The sequence below is a fragment of the Stenella coeruleoalba genome (genome assembly GCF_951394435.1).
Source record: "Stenella coeruleoalba genome assembly, chromosome: 4".
Lineage (NCBI taxonomy): Eukaryota > Metazoa > Chordata > Mammalia > Artiodactyla > Delphinidae > Stenella > Stenella coeruleoalba.
In genome coordinates this window covers 126,162,660-126,184,995 of record NC_137149.1, presented here as the reverse complement: position 1 = coordinate 126,184,995, position 22,336 = coordinate 126,162,660, and the positions used below count along the sequence as shown (strand labels likewise).

The 22,336-nt window shown below is 39.3% G+C and overlaps 1 protein-coding gene across 2 annotated transcripts in view; it reads left to right on the top strand.

Annotated features, from left to right (window-relative positions):
• Positions 1 to 22,336, top strand: part of HHIP (hedgehog interacting protein) — an 88,480-nt gene that overhangs the window by 47,935 nt on the left and 18,209 nt on the right. For both annotated transcript variants that reach the window (XM_079920339.1, XM_079920340.1), the window contains exons 5-11: positions 9,414 to 9,565; positions 9,946 to 10,119; positions 10,743 to 10,886; positions 14,659 to 14,780; positions 17,060 to 17,183; positions 18,138 to 18,268; positions 22,164 to 22,245. In XM_079920339.1, the coding sequence (XP_079776465.1) occupies positions 9,414 to 9,565; positions 9,946 to 10,119; positions 10,743 to 10,886; positions 14,659 to 14,780; positions 17,060 to 17,183; positions 18,138 to 18,268; positions 22,164 to 22,245 (929 nt within the window). The remainder of the gene's footprint in view (positions 1 to 9,413; positions 9,566 to 9,945; positions 10,120 to 10,742; positions 10,887 to 14,658; positions 14,781 to 17,059; positions 17,184 to 18,137; positions 18,269 to 22,163; positions 22,246 to 22,336) is intronic.

Sequence of the window (22,336 nt, the reverse complement as noted above, 5' to 3'; positions counted from 1 at the left end):
GCACATAGTAAGAGCTCGATACATGTTACCTTTTATGACAAGGCTTCCACTGTAAGACACTTTGTCTTACTTTGTAAGACACTAGAAATACCAAGAGGAAGTCCCTGCCTTTAAGAAGCTTACAGTCTAGTGGAGAATTGGTCTAGCTCCTAATTTACCTATCTGACATTTTGCTGTGACTAATAATGTAGCTGCCCAATATTTTACTCATTTATAATTCAGTCTAAAAATGTGTGTTTTAAAAATATTTATTTATTTGAAGTGTAGTTGATTTACATATAGTGTTAGCTTAAGGTATACAGCAAGGTGATTCAGTTATATACATATAATTTTTATATCTCTATATATAATATTTTTCAGAATATTTTCCATTTTAGTTTATTACAAGATATTTGAATACCCTGTTTTATACAGGAAATGTGTACTTTTAAAAATCTAAGGTCCAGCAAGTATTAAACCTGTAGGTTGCAATAGAAGAGTTTAAGGTAGCTACAGTCTTCTTTAATTATCATTTTTATTCATTTTTAATTCCATGAAGATTCTTGTAGTTTCTGTCAAACTTCTGCTCATTTGTTTTCAGGTACCTAAACATACAGCATAAGAGCTTTGCTTTCTTTACGTGTTGCCAACGTCTCTATACATTTCCTTCTTCAGAAAAGTGTTTAGTGCTAGGATTTTGGTTTTGTTTTTGCTTTGAATTTTATTTATTGTTTTATACAGTAGGTTCTTATTAGTTATCCATTTTATGCATATTAGTGTATCTATGTCAATCCCAATTCATCCCACCACCCCCACCCCCCAACCCCGCTTTCCCCCCTTGGTGTCCATACGTTTGTTCTCTACATCTGTGTCTCTATTTCTGCCTTGCAAACTGGTTTAGGATTTTGTTTTCAGGAAGAGTTTATTATACTTTTTGTAGCTTTAGTATTTTGTAATCATTTCACATAGATGTTCCACACATTTAGTTTTATTGAAGCATTGTTTTCTTTTAGAGAAGATGGTTTGGAGAACTGAACTTTGGAACATGACAGATATTATTAACACTTGACATATAGTGAGCCAAATAGTCCTTCGTGCTCAAGCCATTCCCTGATACTATATTGGATTCATTGGACAGCATATATTAAAGGTTCTACAGCAGCTAATTGCTGCCTGGAACAATGTAAAAGGGACAGTCCACTCTCTAATGTGCCATCCTGTATCAAACATCACAGTTCAAATGGTAAAAAGCCTAGGGAAAAATAGAAACACGAAAGTTGATTCAATTTGACAAATATAAAGTTTGTATAAAATAAATCATGTACACCCATACATAAATTATTGTGACCATAACAGTTTTTACATATGTAACTGAATGTGTATATACTTTTTTCCCCATAGGCATGAGATGTCAAAAGAATATTAGTACCTGGAATAAGAAGCAGCTGGGAAGCTGTAAATTCTAGAAAATAACCGCTTCTAGTATCTTCCCTCTGTGTAGGTCATAACTTAAACCCTATGTGACTGATTTATTTTGTTTATGCTTGAAAAGAGTGGGGTAGAGAATTGTTGAAGAGGGTACTGTGACTTTGGGATAGCTGGTCTCCATCTAGGATGTCTTTTATCCTCTCATTTGTACTTTTCTAGTCTGTTTTTGCATTTGCTACATGCAGAAGATAAATTGTACAATCCTAAATGTAGATTTGACATGGACCAATTGCTGCATACCAGAAGTTATACACCCCATAAAACACTTCCTAAAAGCTCTGAATTGCTGGGTATCTCCTAGCAGCTCTCCAAATTCATTTGAAGCAGGACAGACCTCTTTGTCAGGTGGGTATGGTCGAGGTAAGCATGGGTCCTGCCAGTATTTGAAAATTATAAATACTTTCCTAAAGAACTAGAATTGTATTGGATAAATACAATTAGGCAGAGAATAGGCCTTAAAGAGACAAGACAGGGCTTCCCTGGTGGCGCAGTGGTTGAGTGTCCGCCTGCCGATGCAGGGGACACGGGTTCGTGCTCTGGTCTGGGAAGATCCCACATACCGCAGAGCAGCTAGGCCCGTGAGCCATGGCTGCTGGGCCTGTGCATCTGGAGCCTGTGCTCCGCAACGGGAGAGGCCACAACAGTGAGAGGCCCGCGTACCGCAAAAAACAAAAAAAAAAAGAGACAAGACAATGCTGTGAAGAGCATTCAGTTATCAGGAAACCAAAAGAGTAATTAGAATAAGTTACAGACTTATTTAAAAGAAAAGCCAAATGTGGAAAAATATAGGAAATATTAAAGAAAAGGGGAGAATTAGTACTATGAGTGATAGGTCCTCAGTATTTTGTGGCTGGTTTCATGCTCAGAGAATAGTGAAGGTAAGAAAAGCCAAAAGAGTGAGTAATAAAATGGCACAAGATATTTTATAAAAATGTTCATTTCCAAAGTAAAATTTGTACGGCAGGAAGACTACCAAATTATTCCAAGTCTAACTTCAACTTCTTCGATAGAGTTGACCATGACCTCCTTCTCCCTAGAAAGGAGGATGGGCTAAAGAACCTCTTGGATTTTTTTCTGGAGTGTTTTCTGACACCAAATGACAGAGGTGTTTTGTTTTGTTTTGTTTTTCTCACATCAACCAATTCTGCAGTACCAACTGGGTGTCCAACAACTCAGTTCAGTTCTGACACTATCTGGAGTTAGCCCAGACTCCACAGATTATGGACTCAGTCCTACAAGACTGTCTCCCTTACAGGTACCAGCTACAAACGGGGTGCCCACGCTACCCACATTTCTGCTTCCCACAAGCTCCCCGTCAGCCTCCATAACTCATAGAAAGACTCACAGAACTCAGCAAACTGCTTTACTTACTATTACAGGTTTGTTATAAAAGCTATAACTCTGGAGCAGTTGGATGGAAGAGATGCACAGGGCAAGGTAGGGGAGTTAGGGGGACATGGAGCTTCTGTGCCCTCTCTGGGCACTTCCAGCACTCCCACGCCCTCCAGCACCTCAATGTGTTGACCAACCTGGGAGCTCTCCGGACTCCATTGTTTAAGGTTTTATGGCGGCTTCTTAGGCAGCTATGATTGATGAAATCATGGCCATTCATTGATGATTGAATTCAACCTCCCGTCCGTCTCCCCTCCCTGGAGGTTGGTGGGTAGAACTGAAAGCTCCAATCCTTCAATCACATTTTTTGGTTCCTCTGGCTACCAGCCCCCATTCTGAAGCTATCTGGGGGCCCACCAAGAGTCCCTTCATTAGCATAAACTCAGGTAAGGTTGACAGGGCTCATTATGAAGTACAAAAGACACTCCTTTCACTCAGGAAATTCCAATGGTTTTAGGAGCTCTGTGCCAAGATCCAGGGCCAAAGACCAAGTACATTTTTTGGTATAGCACAGACCACATCTTGCAGTTCCTCCCATAAACTAAGTCCGGGGCCTCAGGGGATTGACTCCTTTCTGAGACCAAATTAGACTTTTGGAGCTATTGAAAAGCAATGCTTCTCATCTTTTCCAGGAGTTGTTGGAGAAATGAATACCCTACAGTGTGTTTCAAAACTTACGAACAAAGCAAAATAACACAGTTTTAGTGAGTTTAAAATCCTCCATTGCATGGAAATGGTTTGCCCACATTGAATTTTACCTTCTTTGCATCCTGTGATTAACACAGGAGTTTGCTCTTGACTGAATTCATCTATGCCCACATGTTAACAGATGGTCTCTGCCTTCTCCTCCTCCATTCTGAAAAGTGCTTTCACTTCACGCTGAAGGGTGTTGGTTGTTCTTGCAGTACTCACAGCTGAGGGAGAGTGCTTGCTGTGAACGCGCTCTCCTTAGGTATCTCTCTGTGAACGTATAGGTGAATTTCACCAGCCTCCTGTTTCAGGGTGCTCACAGCAGGGCACGGCCAAGATGGCTCAAGTCATCAATGCTTTGGATCCTTTCAAAAAATAGATTAAAATAGCCATGTGGTAGGCAGGAAATGCCCCTCCCCCAAAGATGTCCTCATCCTAACCTCCAGAACCTGTGCATATGTTACTTTACATGGCAAAGGGGAATTGAGGTGGCACTGGAATTAAGATTATACTGAATTATCTGGGTGGGTTCAATGTCATCACAAATCCTTAAAAGTGGAAGGGGGAGCAGAGGTCAAAGGGATGAGATATGAGAAGGATTCATCCTGCTGTTATTGGCTTTGAAGATGGAGGGAGGAGGACATCAACCAAGGAATGCCTGATGGCTTCTAGAAGCTGGAAGGGACAGGAAATGGATTCTCCCCTAGAGCCTCCAGAAAGAAACACAGCCCTGCAGACACATTTATTTTAGCCCAGTAAGACCCATGTTTGATTCTGACTTACAAATTTTAAAATAATATATTTGGATCGTTTCGAGCCACTAAGTTCATGGTGATTTTTTATAGCAGCAAGAGAAAATCAATACAGCTGCTATTGTATCTGAGCTAATAATTCTCAGATAAACCTATTTGTCATTTCTAAACAGCAAAAGGTTCCAGTCTAAGAAGTACAGGTTTGCACGAGGAGGGGCCCATATTGGTCTCCAAGTCCCCTTGTTCCTTTCCTGAGACTGTGCCCGCGAAACATAGACGTGCAAATGACAATTAATAATTTATCTGTTATAAAACCAAGATGTTTTTTCTTTTTCTTACCAAGTTTTAAAGTGGAGAAACCTCAGTGATACTGTGTCAGAAGTTACCCAGAGTAGGTATTTACTCTCCTTAATACTTGTGTTTGGGCCATACATATTTCTAAGAGTGTAGCACTGTTTAAATACCCTCACCCCCAATCAGCATCATAAAGAAGTTATGGGAGGAATGAAACAACTGAAACTTACTTTGTTATCTGCTTCCATGGGTAAGTTCCCGGAGGGCAGGAATTGGTTCTCACTGATTGTCTTATCCCTGGTGTCAAGTACAATGCCTAACACGTAGTCGGTATTCAATAAATATTTGTTGAATGAATGTTAAATACACAATTGTTTTGACAAGGGGGTAACAAGGAATATCTTGAATTTAGCAGTGCATTATTTACTTTAATCTATGTTTCCTTGCTTTCTCTATACCATAAGGCTGTTGTATAGATCACTGAACTTGAAGCCAGTCACTTGCCAAAGGGTCACTAAGCAAACTATGGAAAAATGAGAAATGATGCTCCCAGCTCAGTGCTGCCCAGTCCTGTTTCCTAAAATACACAAGTCGATTGCCAAATATGAAATATGAAGGCACAGGAATGAAAAAACGTATATATATTAAGGCAAATTTTAAAGAAGTTGGAAGTCAGAAAAAAATTAACCACATTGAAAGTATGAACACACTGGAGTGTTTTCTTTAAAATATCATAATGAAAGGCCATGCCCCACAATTGCTCTTAAAAAAGAAAAACATACTTCTTGTTAGAATCACCTTGTGATTCTCTGTGTTTTTCAATAGATGCTTCATTTTCTTCAAAGAGGAATATTCATAGTCAATTGGTTAGAACTTCCATATGTTCACCAGGGAAGAGTTTATCTCAAAACTATAGGACTAGATCTGATCTTGTACTTACGTGAAAGTCATCAATACTCTTTGTTTGGGGTTTTTGTCTCTTTTCTGCTGACCCTGTGAAATTGTTCCTGAGAGCTGAATGAGAATTAGAATGGCAGTTAACTACTTATTAAAAGTCTCTAAGGAGGGTTTTATGATTTACTCTGAAACATGGGTTAATCTCAAGGTTCCAAAGTGTATAGGGACATTATTTTCAAATCATTCAGCTACCTGATTTTGAGGAGTCATTGGTGCTTGGTGAGGGGCTGTCCAGAAGTTCATGTATTGAGAGGACTGAGCACGGGGAGGACAGGGGCTCATGGTAGCCTACGATGATGCTTGGTTGAGGCTTCAGTCAGTGAGCTTGAAAAAAAAAAGAAAAAAAGCATTAGGCAAACAGAGGAAACCCTAAAGTATTGCTTGTAAATTACTTGTTGCCCGTTTAGTTCAGGCAGCGATATGCGCTCCCAGAAGCACGATGTGCACACAAAGCTATCGGTATTAGTAACGAAGTACAAACTGTAATGTGAATATTTGGTCGCATTGCTGCTTCTCACATGACTAAGGACAACATTTTGGACATTGGGTTAATAGTTTTCAAAAGTATGATGTCAGAAGTCAGTGTCTTTCTGAAAGGTGTGGCTCCCCACCCCGCAGATCTTCCATTTGCCATTCTACAAATGTGTCTGTCTCCCTTTTAAGACAGCTTGGCTGATCTAATTAAATTCACTAGAGGTTCATTCTCTCCAAATGCTCAGCAGAAACAATTGAGTCATTTGACATTTCTGGAAGGAGGGCATGGTTTCAAATCCATAAAGCTACACATAACGAGGGGAAAGGATGGGAAGGAATAAGAAGACAGTCTAACATTGACACAAGGGCTTTTTGCTGAGCCTGGGAGAGCTGGGCTGCTGGTCCAATCCTGACTGCAGGGGCAGCACTCAGGCTGTCAGGCGGCAATGTGCCGGTGAAGACTATGGTTGAAGCAACCACAGAGGGTCTGGAAGCCTCAAATGTCTAGTGGTGGTTCTGGCATTATGGCCTCTGACCCTGGTCCAAAGTTAAACCTTCTTTGGAAAAAAAAAAAAAAAAAAGCATTACCCAAACAGAGGAAACCCTAAAGTATTGCTTGTAAATTACTTGTTGCCTGTTTGTTTCAGGCAGTGATGTATACTCCCAGAAGCGTGATGTGTACACAAAGCTATTGGTATTAGTAACAAAGTACAAAGTATAATGTGAATGTTTGGACACATTGCTGCTTCTCACATGACTAAGGACAACATTTTGGACATACTTCTCCATCTTTATGATTTGTCAGTAACATACTTTAAATGGACAACATAACTCTGCAGGCTAATTGAAGCTAAACCTCCTGACAGCAGTCATATATCCTTCCTTCCCAATCTCTGAGCATTTAAGAGTTGTGCTATACGACATAATTTTAAAAGCTAGTTTCGAGAGACACTCTAGGATATTTACATAGAATGTTAAATTTTTTCATCAACATAGTTATGAAAGTGAGCATTTCTCTGAAATAACTTGAGTCATTAGTCATGTTTCTAAACCACCCAGAACACTACTTCGCACCTGGAAGTTGACTTTAAAAAAATGAAATCACATGTAATGATTACACAAATATAAATCCTATAACCTGAAAAATTCAGGACATTTTAAAATGACTTTTTTGATTTATATTCTTGTCATTCAGATGTCTCATTCTGTTTCCATATTTGGCCCTTTAATAAAAGTCAGCGATGCCCCTCTACATTCATTTGTGTAATAGGTGAATCTTTAACGTAAACGACTGTCTTCTGTCATTGTGGATTTATTTCAATCTCTTTTCCCATCTGTCTCTCTACAATGCATGAATTCTATGTTCCTAATTCCCAAAAAGCAACCAGCACGGTTTTAAACTATGTTGCTAGCCAGCTCAAGTTGTCTTTCAGATGATTTGATTAAAAACTACAAAAGAACTACTTTCAACAAAAGCTTCTTATAGTGGAACGCAAACATTTGTGAAGTGGGTTTGCAGTACTTACCCTGCATTCACAGCTTTAGAGGGAAATATATGCGGAGAGGAATTAATCACAAACTAAATCCCACCCCTAGGCCTCCTTATACATCTATCAAGGAGGTTTACATGTGCAGTGGCTTTTCTACAATCGAATCTTAGTTACACATCCCTGTTTTCAATATCTCATACGAAAGGCAAGACATGTTTATTTACTGAAGATATAAGAAGAAAAACAGCAATGTTGAGTCAATATTAAAATCATCATAACAAGATAACCCAAAAACACAAGGCACATTCATAAATCCTAGTCATAGAGACTTACCCTTCTGCGAGCTTGTTCTTAAAATTAATCATATTGTGATATGCAAATGAAGAGGCTGCCCTTTTTTGACATTTGAATAATAATGTGGTAGGTCTGGGATATTTGCATCCACTTTATTATTTACACACTCTTAAAGTTTGGATGTTTTCCGCTTTGGATGGCATAGCTCTGAAAGCAGTTTTTCTCTAATCTGGGAAATAAAACAAACGGTGCTTATTAAAAGTGAACTTTTATGCCTAAAGCTTTAAATTCACAAATCCTTGTAGCACACAAACTACAAACAGTTCTGGGCTTTGTTAGTAACACATGCTATCCTGGGGGACAGAGGCAGGAGAGCGCTTCCGTGATTGAGCACAGCCTTGTGAAGAAATGGCGGCATTAGAGACTTTTTTTCCTCTAACACTTCTAAGGAGTAACTTACAGCTTTTTGCCATAAGAATGTTGTGCTGTTGAATGAAACAGCGTGTATAAGGTGATGTCCTAGCGGCAGTCGCAACGTTCAGTTTCTGCCACGTTTTTCGCCGTTGTGCATAACTCAGCAGAGCACAGAGGAAGTGCTCCCTGGCTTACCAGAATTTGAACTTGAAGTCTCTGATCTAGATAATTTTAGATACTTTGATTTCATTATAGAAATTCCTAGACTACTTGTGGGATAAAACAAATGCTAAGACCATATTGAGTTTCATCGAGCTGAATTAGCAGAAAATAAAGATAAAATGCCTTTCTATTTAAGCACACGATGATGTTTTAATTGTTACAGCATTTGGCATGCCTAATGTATACAATTCTTGACATTCATACAATAACAAAAGAAGGTTGTTTGGGATTTTTCTTTTATTTCCTAGTGTCTCCTTTCCTCTCTAGGATTTCTCCCACCCCCATCCCAGCCCTGGCTTTTAGCTCTCCTTTCATTTCTCCATTTTTCTATAAGGAAAAAAAACTCTAGGCAGCAAAGGGATATATGTAAAAATACCTCATTTCGATGTAGAGAGACCAAGGCTGCTTATTACCTAGCTATGATGAACAGACCACCACGGTTGTGACAACTGATGTAGATGCCTCCAGGGTAAAACAAAGGTTTACATATTACACAAGCAATTTAACTGTTTTCTAAACAGATTGCCAAGACAGTGGGAGTTGGCAGCCCACACTGTGTTTTAGGTTTTGGAGACTTGGATTAGAAGTCACTGCTGATTACAAACCTTTTTATTTGTCTTCTGTGAACTACAAGCAACCTAGTAACCCAGCAAAGAATTCTTCACAGCACTTAAACTTGTCTTCCTAGCTTCCCCAGATTACATACACAAATCACTTGACAAAAGTGGTGTAAGGGTCTTGCGTATAGATAACCACACAAGACAATTGTCTTGTTCTAACCCTTAAAGAGTTCCGCAAAGTGAAATGTTTTATAATCCTTTTTGTGCAGTAGGCAAGGAAGAAAAGAAAAGAGTTTGGGCAAAGATTATCCAGGAGAAAGAAAGAGACTCTTTTGGGGGTTCCAGTTGAAACACAATAAAGAACATAATTAACTTCACAATTCTTTGTGTTTTTCATTTGACTGCAGGGAGGAGATGAAAGAGGACTGCTAAGCCTTGCATTCCATCCCAATTACAAGAAAAATGGAAAGCTCTATGTGTCTTATACCACCAACCAAGAACGGTGGGCTATGGGGCCTCATGACCATATTCTCAGAGTTGTGGAATACACGGTATCCAGGTACCACTAAAAGACATTTCATCTTATTTTCTCATTATCTCTTTATAATTTTTTGTTTAAAAGTTACAAATAATTAACCATCAGGTGGCAATAATTAAACCCCAATCTCCATCTGGCTTAAAATCCTGTGTGTGTCTTTAAGGAAAATTGCGAAAAATGGTAGCTTTGCACTTCTCCACAATTCTCTTTCAACTTAAAGGCTACACTTTGGAAACCTGGAGACTAACACAATTTTTCAGTAATTTTTATTGGCTACATTTTCCAGTATGTTTGCTTATTTACGTGCCACGTGTTTGCTTCCCCCTTTGTGCCCTATTTACTTTCCGTGGGTTCACCTTACGTCTTTCACAATCATGGTTTGTTTCCTCCCCACCACCTAGAAAAAATCCCCACCAAGTTGATCTGAGAACGGCCAGAGTATTTCTTGAGGTCGCAGAACTCCACAGAAAGCATCTGGGAGGACAGCTGCTCTTCGGTCCTGACAGCTTTCTGTACATCATCCTCGGTGATGGGATGATCACGCTGGATGACATGGAAGAAATGGATGGGTTAAGGTAAAAATAATCCAACAAAACAACAGATGCCCCTTGATGGTAAAATGTTTTAAGTGAGTTCTATCACTTATGTCTTTGAATGATATCACTCAGTTAAATATTCAACTTTTATTATCAGCATCTGCCTTTATAACATGAAGAGGAATTCCAATACATATGCTGTTATAGTATTTTTGAAAGTCGCTCTACTGAGATGTCCTGAAACGAGTTCCTGCTGTGGGGTTTGTGCAGTAGCTGCCCTGCACATCCCTGCTGCCTTCGACACTCTACCTAATGGACCAGCATTGTCCAGCGGAGCTTCCTGGGGGACGTTAAATATGTGGTTTGGCAAAAAAAAAAAAAAAAAAAAAAAAACATTTTAGAGGACGGATACCAAAAGCAGCGCACCACCAAGGCTGCAGCCTTCAGCCACCGTCGAGCTGTGTCTCAGTGCTGTCACGTGTCTGAAGCCAAACTGCCCCTGGTTTCATTTCCCACGATATGGAATTTGGAACTTTAATAATTTTGTCTCAAACGGGGGACGGGGTGTGGTTTTTTAGCCATAGGGCAACTTCCCTGAATTGAGTGTAGGCGCAATACGTAACAAAAACGGAAAGCACTTACGTTGTCCTCCGATTCCTCAGCGACTTCACAGGTTCCGTGCTCCGTCTGGACGTGGATACTGCCATGTGCCACGTGCCTTATTCCATACCCAGGAGCAACCCGCACTTCAACAGCACCAACCAGCCCCCGGAAGTGTTTGCCCACGGCCTCCACGATCCAGGCAGGTGAGAACACAAGCCCGTCCTCTCTCCTGCCTTACAGCAGGGCCGGGATTCGCAAAGTGGGGAAAGAAGGAGGGTTTCCGGGCGCGGAGCAGCTAAGAGTGGTATCCAAGGTTATGCCTCTAAAATTACACTGGTTCATTATCTTACCCAGTATTTTGCTCTCTTTCTTCTATTAATGTGTGAAGCAGACGGAGAAGGCAGATTAGACAAGGCAGAGGACAAGTTCACAGAGAAATATCTCCTTAACATTTTGGAGAGTTATTATTGGATAAACACTGGTGGACAGGTGTCATGATGAAGACTTTAATCTGAACAGTTCAGACAGATAATAAACTTGGTCTCCTTAAACTGCTCTAAATGTTAATTTCCTTATAAATACATTAAATGAGGATGGTAATAGCCACCTTGCAAGGATGCTGTAATGATTAAATACAGATCTATAAGTGAAGAATCAAATAGAGTATCTGACACACGTGATGGATTTTAAATAAATTATGGTTCTTATTATCATAGCTTCACTTAACAGATGATGACACAGTGTCATTTGGAAGGAATTGAGCTAAATGTTAACATTTTTTTACTTGCAAGAAATTACAAATACTGAAGGAATTCAGACTGACTGTTTACTACAATGAACCATAAAGAAAGGACCACTAAGAAGAATGTAGAATGAGACATTTGGGGTATACTTGAAAAATGCTAGGAAGTGTAATATAGCAATTCTATGATGAAAGCTTTATCTAATCTGTGGTCTGTTACTCATACTAAGGGGTATCTGGCCACATTTATTCATTTACTAGTTATTATTGCTATTTAATATTTATTGAGTGTTCACTACATGCAAGGTGAGTATTTCTCGAACTTCTTCTTTTTATAATCCCTCCTGCCCTTCATCTCCCTTCCATCAAAGTCCAAGTCTACAGTTCATTTCCTTTTTGGCATCTCAGCAGATCTTAAAATCTGGGCGACAGGGACTACTTAAGGTGGGTTCAGGAAGTGGATGAAACTGTCACATTCCATTCCTAGAGCTCAGAACCCGGCAGAGACCACCACAAAGCAGCACTTTGAAGTCGAGCAGCCTGAGTCACCACAATCCCACTGGAGCCTTCATGCAACCTTCCCGGGGGGGTCCCGACCCTCAGTGTGAAAACACAAGGCGAGGTGCCTTACAGACCTTACGTGTGGCAGGACGCCTGTGCTGTGGAGTCTCACCTCTTCCCGTGATAGAGGGCTGAACAGTCTGCCTCCCTCCAAGAGTATTTCAAGCAAAGGAGGATTTAATAAAGCAGAAAGGGAGCTAAAATCATTATTGGCTAAAAGTAAAGCTGGCTCTTATTAAGCACCTTGGTGCAGAGTAGCAAACCACGTGTCATGTGCCCACCATCTGATCGGTAACTGTCAGCCGCCACTCTGAGGTAGCTGGCATCAGGCACCTCCCCCTGCCTTTTTTTAAAGACTTTAATCTTTAGATCAGTTTTCAGTTCCCAGCAAAATGGAGCAGAAAGCACAGAGATTTTCCTGCCTCCTCACCTACATAACCTCCCCCACCCAAGTGGTACATTTGTTACAATTGATGACCCTACACTGACACCTCATTACCACCCAAAGACCATAGTTTACGTAGGGTTCCCTCCTAGGGTTGTACATCCTATAGGTTTGGACACAGGTATAATGACATGGATCCACCCTTACAGTATCATACTGAGAAGTTTCACTGTCTGCGCTCTTTTTTATATGAGACTAAAGGTTAAAAAGGCCAAGTGGTTCTTGGTGGATTTGATATTCAGTCAGAGCTAGACCTCATGGTCTCCAGCAACTCCACCTTTGGGAGACCTGGCCAAAGGTCTCTTTGCTCTTTCTTTGTTAGAAACACAAAGCTTTTTTGGTCAGAGTTTCTCCATTTTCAAAAGAAAAGCGGTACAGGAAAAATGTCTCGCCCTGCATGGACTTGGTTCCACCTTAAGTCACAGCAGGCCTGTGTCAGGATCCCTGCCAGACGTTGTATTCTGCGAATCATTGAATTAATGAGGACAAGAGAGTGACTGCGGCCACAGAACCACTAACCCATCTTCGGCAGGTCAGGCTAATGTGAATAGGATCATTTGGAGTCAACGGGTTTTGTTTCACTGTTGTTGTTGCTTAAATAATTGCTGCATGTGACTCTTACGTCTCTTAAGCCCCAGGATCTACTCTCAGATTTTCTTTTTAATTTTGTAATTTATTTAATAGCCCCAATGAATTTGTTTTTGTCATTAGTGTATTTTATTGGCCTAAAACAGTGATTCTCAATGGGATGACTTTGCCCCCAGAGGACATTTGGCAACATCTAGAAGCATTTTTGGGTTTCACAAATTGGAAGGAGGAGATCATGCTACTGACATCGAGTGTATGGAGATCAGAGATGCCGCTAAATATCCTATAGTGCTCAGAACAACCCCCTCTTCCCCCCCAAAAGAGAGAACTATCTGGCCCCAAAGGTCAATAATGCCAAGCTTGAGAAACCTAAATACAGTGCAAGACTGTTTTCCAGATTTGTGAGAACTTCAAAAATGTTATTCAACTTCATTCTTCCCCCAACCCAAACTCCCCATACCTAGTCACTCATTGACTTCAACATTCAACAAATATTGAGCCCCTCTTATATTCCTGGGTTTGAACTAAGGAGTAGAAATACAGTGATAAAGAGGTCGGAAGTGGTTCCTGTCCCCATGGACTTTACAGTCAGTGGCTTAAGTCACAGAAATATTCTGGCCCCAGATTGGGGGGTGAATACAAAGTCAGAGTCCACGTGAAAGACTCAATGGTTGTGGGGATCAGCTTTATCTTATTCCTTGAACTGGAGGGCATGCTTTCCTTCATCAGAGCAGCCCACACTTTAGAACGTAGTGATTCTATGTAAGAAACACAAAACTAATACGATAACTATTACAGGTTATCCGTGACTTATGATGGGGTTAAGTCCCGATGAAGCCATCATCAGTTGAAAATACCGTTAAGTCGAAAATGCACTTAATGGTCCTCACCTACCGAACATCATAGCTTAGTCTAGCCCACCTTAAACGTGCTCAGAACACTCATACCGGCCTACAGTTGGGCACAATCTTCTAACACAGAGCCTATCTGATGTTGAATATCTCATGTCATTTATTGAGTACTGTACTGAAAGCGGAAAGCAGAATGGTTGCAGGGGTGCGGAATCAGTGTCAGTGTATCGTTGTTTCCCCTCGTGATGCAGTGGCTGACCGGGAGCTGCAGCTGCCGCTGCCCAGCATCACGAGAGAGTATTGTACCACATGTCATTAGCCCGGGAAAAGATGAAAATTCACAATTGGAAGTATAGTGTCTACTGCATGTGTACCACTTTCACAGCATCATAAGCTGAATCATCATTAAGTTGGGGACCAAGTGTTCTTGGTGTCGCACGTGTTGCAGATGTGAATTGATGGTGCTGCCATTCTTACCCTTACACTTTACCAGTGTGTTATACATGTGCTATTCCTTAACAACAGACTAACAAGTGTTCTGAGTCAGTGTGCACATTCATAATGGAGGTAGATACCAAGAGAAATTAAGAAATACACTCCAGAGATCATTAAACTTCAGCAGAGTAAGCAAACAGGATGTTTCCTTCGGTGGTTTTTAGAGGTTCCAAACTAAATCGCCCGTAGGATCCTTGCCAGCCCACAAAGGATTCCTATGTCAGGAATCTCTGGTCTGAGCTTAGAAGATACCCCGGTTGGAATTCATGGGTATCACCCCCATTTTGTCGCAGATGTGCTGTGGATCGACACCCCACTGACATAAACATCAATTTAACAATACTTTGCTCAGACTCCAATGGAAAGAACAGATCATCCGCCAGAATCCTACAGATAATTAAGGGAAAAGATTATGGTAAGTAGAGCATAATTTGTTGATTTGGCTTTCATTTGGGCTTTGTTTTATTTTAATATATTAATTGAAGAGAAAAGGATTTCTGCAAAATGAGCATTTGGGAAAGCATCAAAATACTGGCCTAACCATGGTGAGGGCGTCAATTGCTCACTTTTTAAAGGTCCAGTGACTCTTACAAGCTCTAGGGGTTCCATGTGGGTAATTACCTTTCCCATGGATTGAATGGTGCTCTGTAGGTCCAAAAAATTTAATGGACCTTCAAAAGTTAGCAGTTTATATTTTGCTCATCTGAGAATCGAGATGAATACCTTCTATTTATTTAATATATAAGGGAGAACTTGTCTTAACATCTTATATACAGAGGGAAAAAAACAAGTGTTGAAGGTAAGAAATTTCTCAATACCCAACGTACTAGTCTCAGCAATTAGGAAAATTATAAGTGTTTCAAATAAGAATGTATTTTTTAAAGGTGTTTATTTTAGAGAAAACAAAGTAATAAACTTATAAAAACATGGCTTATTTACCCAAGTCATGAAGATGGAATGTTTAGATCTTATTTTTAATAACATGATTACTAGAGTATTTAGAGATACATATTAAAATATAAGGTTAATATTTTTCAGTGTTTTTGTATATGCTCCTTTTAGAGGAAACAATATATCAAATATGATTATGATTCAGGGAATATAGTAGATGAAGATTATTAAATTGTTGGCTTCTTCTATTTATTCATTCAATACGGATATTTACTTAGTACCAGGAATGAAGCAGCTGTGTTGGTTCATGTGGTATTCAGTTATTTTACTTTTTTTTTTTCAGGTATTCATGTATGTGTGTGTGCATCTTATAACAGCCAAACCAAAGAATAATGTGGTTAGAAAAAACATCTAATGAGTCACTAGCTTGTGGGAATTTTGGTTATATTTGTAGATTAAATTCTGCAATCACATTAATTGGGAGTCAGCTGAAACTGGTTATAATATTGATGGCCTTACATTTATGTATTAAACACACAGACACAGAATCCTTGAACAATGTGTATATATATAGATACATATACACACACACACATATATGCACATACATGTATAATTTTATTTGTTAATTATACCTCGATAAATCAGGAAAAAAAAAAAGCAAATAGCCACATCCACAACGCTTGCTACCTGCCAGCTCCCACAGTAAGCACTTTGCAAACTTCACTCATTTCATTTACAGAGAAACCCTATGTGGTAGGCACTCTTATTGGCCACATTGTACAAATGAGGGAACTGAGACACAGAAAGGTTGACTGTCATACCACGTAAAGTGACAGGATCTGGATTTGAACCTGACTCCAGAGTTCATGACCTTAGTCTTTCAGTTATGCTGCCTCTCAGTATCCTGGTTATTTAAAACATATCTGTTCTACTTTTTATAATATCGTATTCACCATAATCACATGGGGTGGGGGAAGGACTTTAGAATGACTGTCTTTCCACAGAAGCGTTTGCCTAAAATACTTCCTGTTGATAGTGACTTATTTAAGTACGTAATAAGTAATTTTCAGATTAATTTGCAGCTGACTTTGTATCTTTTCCATTGCAAGTGGCATCCCTGTATTCAAGTACATAACGACATGCCTGGAAAGACTGAGATACATGTCTATCCACATGTAATTCTGAAGGAATGACTGAAATAGACTTTGCTAACCACATAACTCTATAAACAGAACTCTTAAGACATTTTAAATGAAGATATTACTTGACTAAGTGACAGTGTTTTAAAATATGCAACAAATGTGGTTTTGAAGACCTTTTATGTACCATACCTTTATTTTCTTCCAAGCTTGAACTTTTAAACATTTTATAAAATTTGAGAGGCCTGGCTCAGTTTAGTAGGCATATGCAAAAGCATTTCTACAAAAAATTCAATATTCAAAAAATTAAGTATTTTTTAAAGTATTTTAGTTCTAAAGTCCATGATTTTGCAAAATACCAGATTCTAATGTCATTGAAAATTTTATACCTCTTGGCAGTTATAATAACAACAAGCATTTGCAGAGCATTTTTATTTCATTCCGCTATGCGTGGAAGCCCTTTACATTATATTTAATTACATTATATTTAAGAAAACGGGCTAATTATTTTCACTAAATATCTACAACAAGGACCCATCTTACGCATCATGGAACACATTTCAGAGTTAAATTACTGTAATAATTGTGGTGTGGCCTACATTACTTTTCCTGTATGAAAATACGTTTCATTTGATCTAATGTTATGTTTATTTATTTCCAGAAAGTGAGCCATCACTTTTAGAATTCAAGCCATTCAGTAATGGTCCTTTGGTTGGTGGATTTGTTTACCGAGGCTGCCAGTCGGAAAGACTCTATGGAAGCTACGTGTTTGGAGATCGTAATGGGTAGGTTTCCTGATACCACAGTTTGATAGATCAAATGACATATCCATTGATTATTGGGCAAACCATCATAAAATATTTAAATGATTGCCTCCTTTTGGAAGTCAGGTGTGGGACACACATAAATATTATTATTTACTTTTAGTTCCACCATGTTTGGTGGGATAATTCAAGGACTTCCTAAAAGATGCTTTTTAAACAGACTTGATCAAATTCATAAAATAATTTTTAAGAGCAGAGAGGTCTTCAGATAGACATTTCATATTATTTAGAGTCTTCCCTTCATCCTTAACATAAATTTACCATGATCACGAGTAAATTGAAAACTGTGGTTTTACATGAGTTGTATAAATATTTTAAAAATTATCTGGAAGGCTAAGAATTTTTGCTTTTGCCAAACTTTTGGGACTTTTGGCAACAGACCTTAATTTGTCTCTATTCATAGGAATGCTACAAAATTAAATTTTAGCCTAAAGTTTAGAGGTCACATTGTTGGTAATTATAAGAAACTCTGTGATGAAACCCAAAATAAGAATCTTGTTCCCCAAGTCACTGGCATTCAGGCCATATGGCAGAGCTGATATGCTTGGTCGCTGAAAGGAACTAAAAAAGAGTACTGACCCCATGATCTTCCCCCATCCCTCTCTCTGATTAATAGCACAGCATGGAGTCTAGTCCTGGAGAGGAAGTATCATTCTCTGGATGAAGGGGAGGGCTTTTCTCAGACTCAGGTACTTTTAGTACCCCACCTCCAAACAAAATATTATCTTAAGTACTTTCTCTTCACATGGGAATTTCGGCGTATTCACACACATTATGGGCTATATTATTTTTCCCTTTAGAAGCCAGGTCTGTGGCACAACAATTATTTATTATGAGTTTTATTTTAAACATTTTATTGTGTTTTTCAGGCAAAAGCACATTTTCATCATAGGTTTCTGGTATGTTTTGTTGTAGGAATTTCTTAACCCTCCAGCAAAGTCCTGTGACCAAGCAATGGCAAGAAAAACCACTCTGTCTTGGCAACGGCGGTTCCTGTAGAGGTTACTTTTCAGGTCACATTTTGGGATTTGGAGAAGACGAATTAGGTACTGTACAAACTATTTCTGTTAAGTTCCATTCTCAATCTTTGCCCAAGAGACACTGTTCTGCTCTGAAAAATAAGTATAACAATCTCATCCTCCATTTGTTGGAAATGTAACCTACAGCAAAGAGGACCAACTCAGTATTCTCTTCCAATAAACTTTCTCTGGGGGTCTTTAAACCTTATTCCCACCCACGCCACCAGAAATATGAAAGTAATAAAGCAGAAAACTGGGATTCGGGAACAAAAGAGAATTTTTGAGTCTTGAAGACAGAAAATTTTAAATGTCTACTGATATTTTTGATGCAGCTAAGTCATCTGTTTATATTCTTTATCTGAACCTTTGCACTTATCCATGTCTCTTGGAATAAATTAAAATTTGTTGTAATCTGAATCTCAATTTTTTTTTTTTTTTTTTTTTTGCGGTACGCGGGCCTCTCACTGCTGTGGCCTCTCCCGTTGCAGAGCACAGGCTCCGGACGCGCAGGCTCAGCGGCCATGGCTCACGGGCCCAGCCGCTCCGGGGCATGTGGAATCTTCCCGGACCGGGGCACGAACCCGCGTCCCCTGCATCGGCAGGCGGACTCTTCAACCACTGCGCCACCAGGGAAGCCCCTGAATCTCACTTTATCCCTTATTTTTTTGCCCATCGAGGCATGAAATTTGTGCAAGATAATCTGGCTTTGTAGATCTGCTTTCCAACAGAATGGAAATTATCTTCTCATTGATAATCTCCAGGATAACATACAATTTATTTGTTGGTATGTTATCAAAATGTATGCAGCTTAACAATCAAAAAGAAGTTGATATTGGAATGTTACCAATCAAAGGGTGAAATGCTACCAATTTTAAATTTCAGAGATAAATGTAGTTTTCATAATGATTCCCTTTAAAGAATAATATCCAAACAAACTATGGCTACCATGCTCCTTTAGCCTTGGAGATAAATTTCTAGGTGTTAAGAAAGAAAAGTTGTGTTTCTATCTAAATCAGAATTATTAATAATTTTTAAATATTTTTTTATAAATTTATTTATTTATTTATTTATATTTTTGGCTGTGTTGGGTCTTTGTTACTGCATGCGGGCTTTCTCTAGTTGTGGCGAGCAGGGGCTACTCTTCGTTGCAGTGTGCGGGCTTCTCATTGCAGTGGCTTCTTTTGTTGCGGAGCGTGGGCTCTAGGCTCGCAGGCTCAGTAGTTGTGGCTTGCGGGCTCTAGAGCGCAGGCTCAGTAGTTGTGGTGCACAGGTTTAGTAGCTCCGTGGCATGTGGGATCTTCCTGGACCAGGGCTCGAACTCGTGTCCCCTGCACTGGCAGGCAGATTCTTAACCACTGCACCACCAGGGAAGTCCCTAAATCAGAATTATTTACTCTAAACATGCAGATTTGGTTTTCCTACATCAAACAGAGGATTCATCAGAAATACATCCATGCCATTCACTTAGGTTACCAAGGGACTCAGACAAGTTTCCTGAAACACAACACACAGATTTCAAAGCCACAGGAATATAAGGATTCAAAGAAAAGAAGTCCAATCTATCTTTCTCTTGTTCTAGCATTGAAAGCATCTTGCATTTAATTTTCCCTTGAAATTCTCCTACCCCATTCAAATGAACCAGAAAGATACCTTTTCTCGCTTAAATCTTCTGTAATTGTAATTTAAATGTTATTGGCAAACTCTGATTTTAAAATATAAATTAGGATCACATTGTTTGTGGCAGAGTTAGAGATGAGTATTTAGAATCATTTTGATGAATCATTTTGATTTCCCCAGACCTTACTGCCAGTGACTCACCATCATTCATCCTATTAGCATCACCCCCATTAAAATATCCAAATATCTGTCCACACTTAATACAGTGTTGGGAGGAGAACCAAGAAATGAAGCACATACAGTTCTTACTGTCCAAAAGCAACAACATAGTGTATATTTCATAATTAAAAATAAATATACTTTCACTCTTTAATGCAAAACTCTTTGGTTTTTAATTAAGAGCCATATATGAAAGTGAGTTCGAGCTTTTTTTTTTTTTTTTTTTTTTTTTGCGGTACACGGGCCTCTCACTGTTGTAGCCTCTCCCGTTGCGGAGCACAGGCTCCGGACGCGCAGGCTCAGCGGCCATGGCTCACGGGCCCAGCCGCTCTGCGGCATGTGGGATCCTCCCAGACCAGGGCACGAACCCGTGTCCCCTGCATCGGCAGGCGGACTCTCAACCACTGCGCCACCAGGGAAGCCCTGAGAGCTTTCATTTTTTGAAACAAAAAGTGTTGAGAGTCTTTTTTTCTATGTGTGTGTGTGGTTTTAACTATAAAATTAGGATGGGTTTGTTGTAAGGAGTAAATGCAGTAAACTACATAAAGTACTTGAAATAAATATGATTTTTTTTACTTACATTCCTTTGCCTTTTAACGTCATTTTAATTTTTTCTGTTGTGTCTGTGTTTTTAATGTAAATCCCATAACATCCTTTCCAGAAGTGAGAAAGTAGTAGGGTGTGCTTAATACACAATAATAAAGTAGAAAAGAGATATATAGACTAAATCAAGACCTATTTCATGAATGAGAACCAAATATAAATTTTAAAGCCTTGTAAACATATAATCATAAATATAGCTTCTAATTCCCTATTCATGTGATCAGTTCTATATATTGAATTATATGGAAGGAGTGGTAATAAACGAGAGCGGTTCTCTCCTAAGAGGGTACTCCATCTGTTGTAGTTCATTTTCAGGAACACAGCCTGGTGTCAGGAATCAGAGACATGGAGCTGGGATTGAGCAGAAGGGTCTCTCTCTCTCTCTCCCCAGCTATTTATTTAAATGTATTTTGTTTAAAAAGCTAAAAATTAAAAAGGAGTACCCAAAGCCATCTGGTCTCAAATTATCAATTAACAGTAACAACTTGGTAACCAAACCTTTGAATCTTGGGTGGAATAAATAAAGATAAAACTTGCCATTCTACACTCATTCTACAACTATTTATTGAGCACCTATTCTGTGCAAAGCTCTGTTCTAGGAGTTGGGGATACAGGAGCAGATAAAGAGATAACAATCTAAACTGTTTTCATGAAATTTACATCCTAAAGGAGGACAATAAAAATAATTCTTAAAAAATATATTGTACACTAGTTGGTAATAAGTGCTTAGGAGGAAAATCTAGTTGTAAAGAGGGATAGAGATGGCTAGGAGTTGGGACAAATGTACTTTTAAATAGAACAGTCAAGAAAGATGATATCTAAGCACAGACATGAAAGGGGAACAATGCATCTAGTGGTGGTCTACTGACAGGAGCCTGAGATAGGACCTGGGACAGATGCTGAGGTGGGAGGAGCCTGGGACACCAGGGGCCTGAGACAGGAGGCTGGGACAGGAACCTGCCTTGCATGTCCAAAGTCAGGAGGTGAGGCTAGAAACATTGCAGATGGGGTCAGAGCAGTAAGGGGGGGACACTGTAGGCCACTGTCAGGACTTACCTTTGCTGAGAGAGAGATTAGATGCCATTGGAGGGTATTGAAACAGAGGAGTGTGATCCAATTTATATGATCTAACTTGCCTTTTAAGGAATCCCTGCGACTGGTATGTTGAGAATAAACATAGAAGAATAAGAGTAGGAACAGGGAGATCAGTTAGGAGGCTGTTGCCATCTTCCAGGTGAGAGACGAATATCTGCTCGCACTGGAGTAATAGTGAGATGTGGGGAGAAGTGACCGGAATTTAGATGCACTCAGGCAAGTGATCTTCTGAGGATGTATGAATATATAATATATGTATATACGTACACATACCTACATACGCATACATATATACATACGTATTATATATATATATAATAATCTGCTAGGCAAAAGAAGGTAAGGCTTTGTAATACTGTGAATTAACATTGTATTTCTCTCTTCATAGGTGAAGTTTACATTCTATCAAGTAGTAAAAGTATGACCCAGACTCACAATGGAAAACTCTACAAAATTGTAGATCCCAAAAGGTGAGGTTTTTTTTTAATATTCCGTTAAGTCAAGTAATATTCTCTCAGTTATTCCAGTGCATTCAAATTAGTGATGGAATCGCAATTAGCC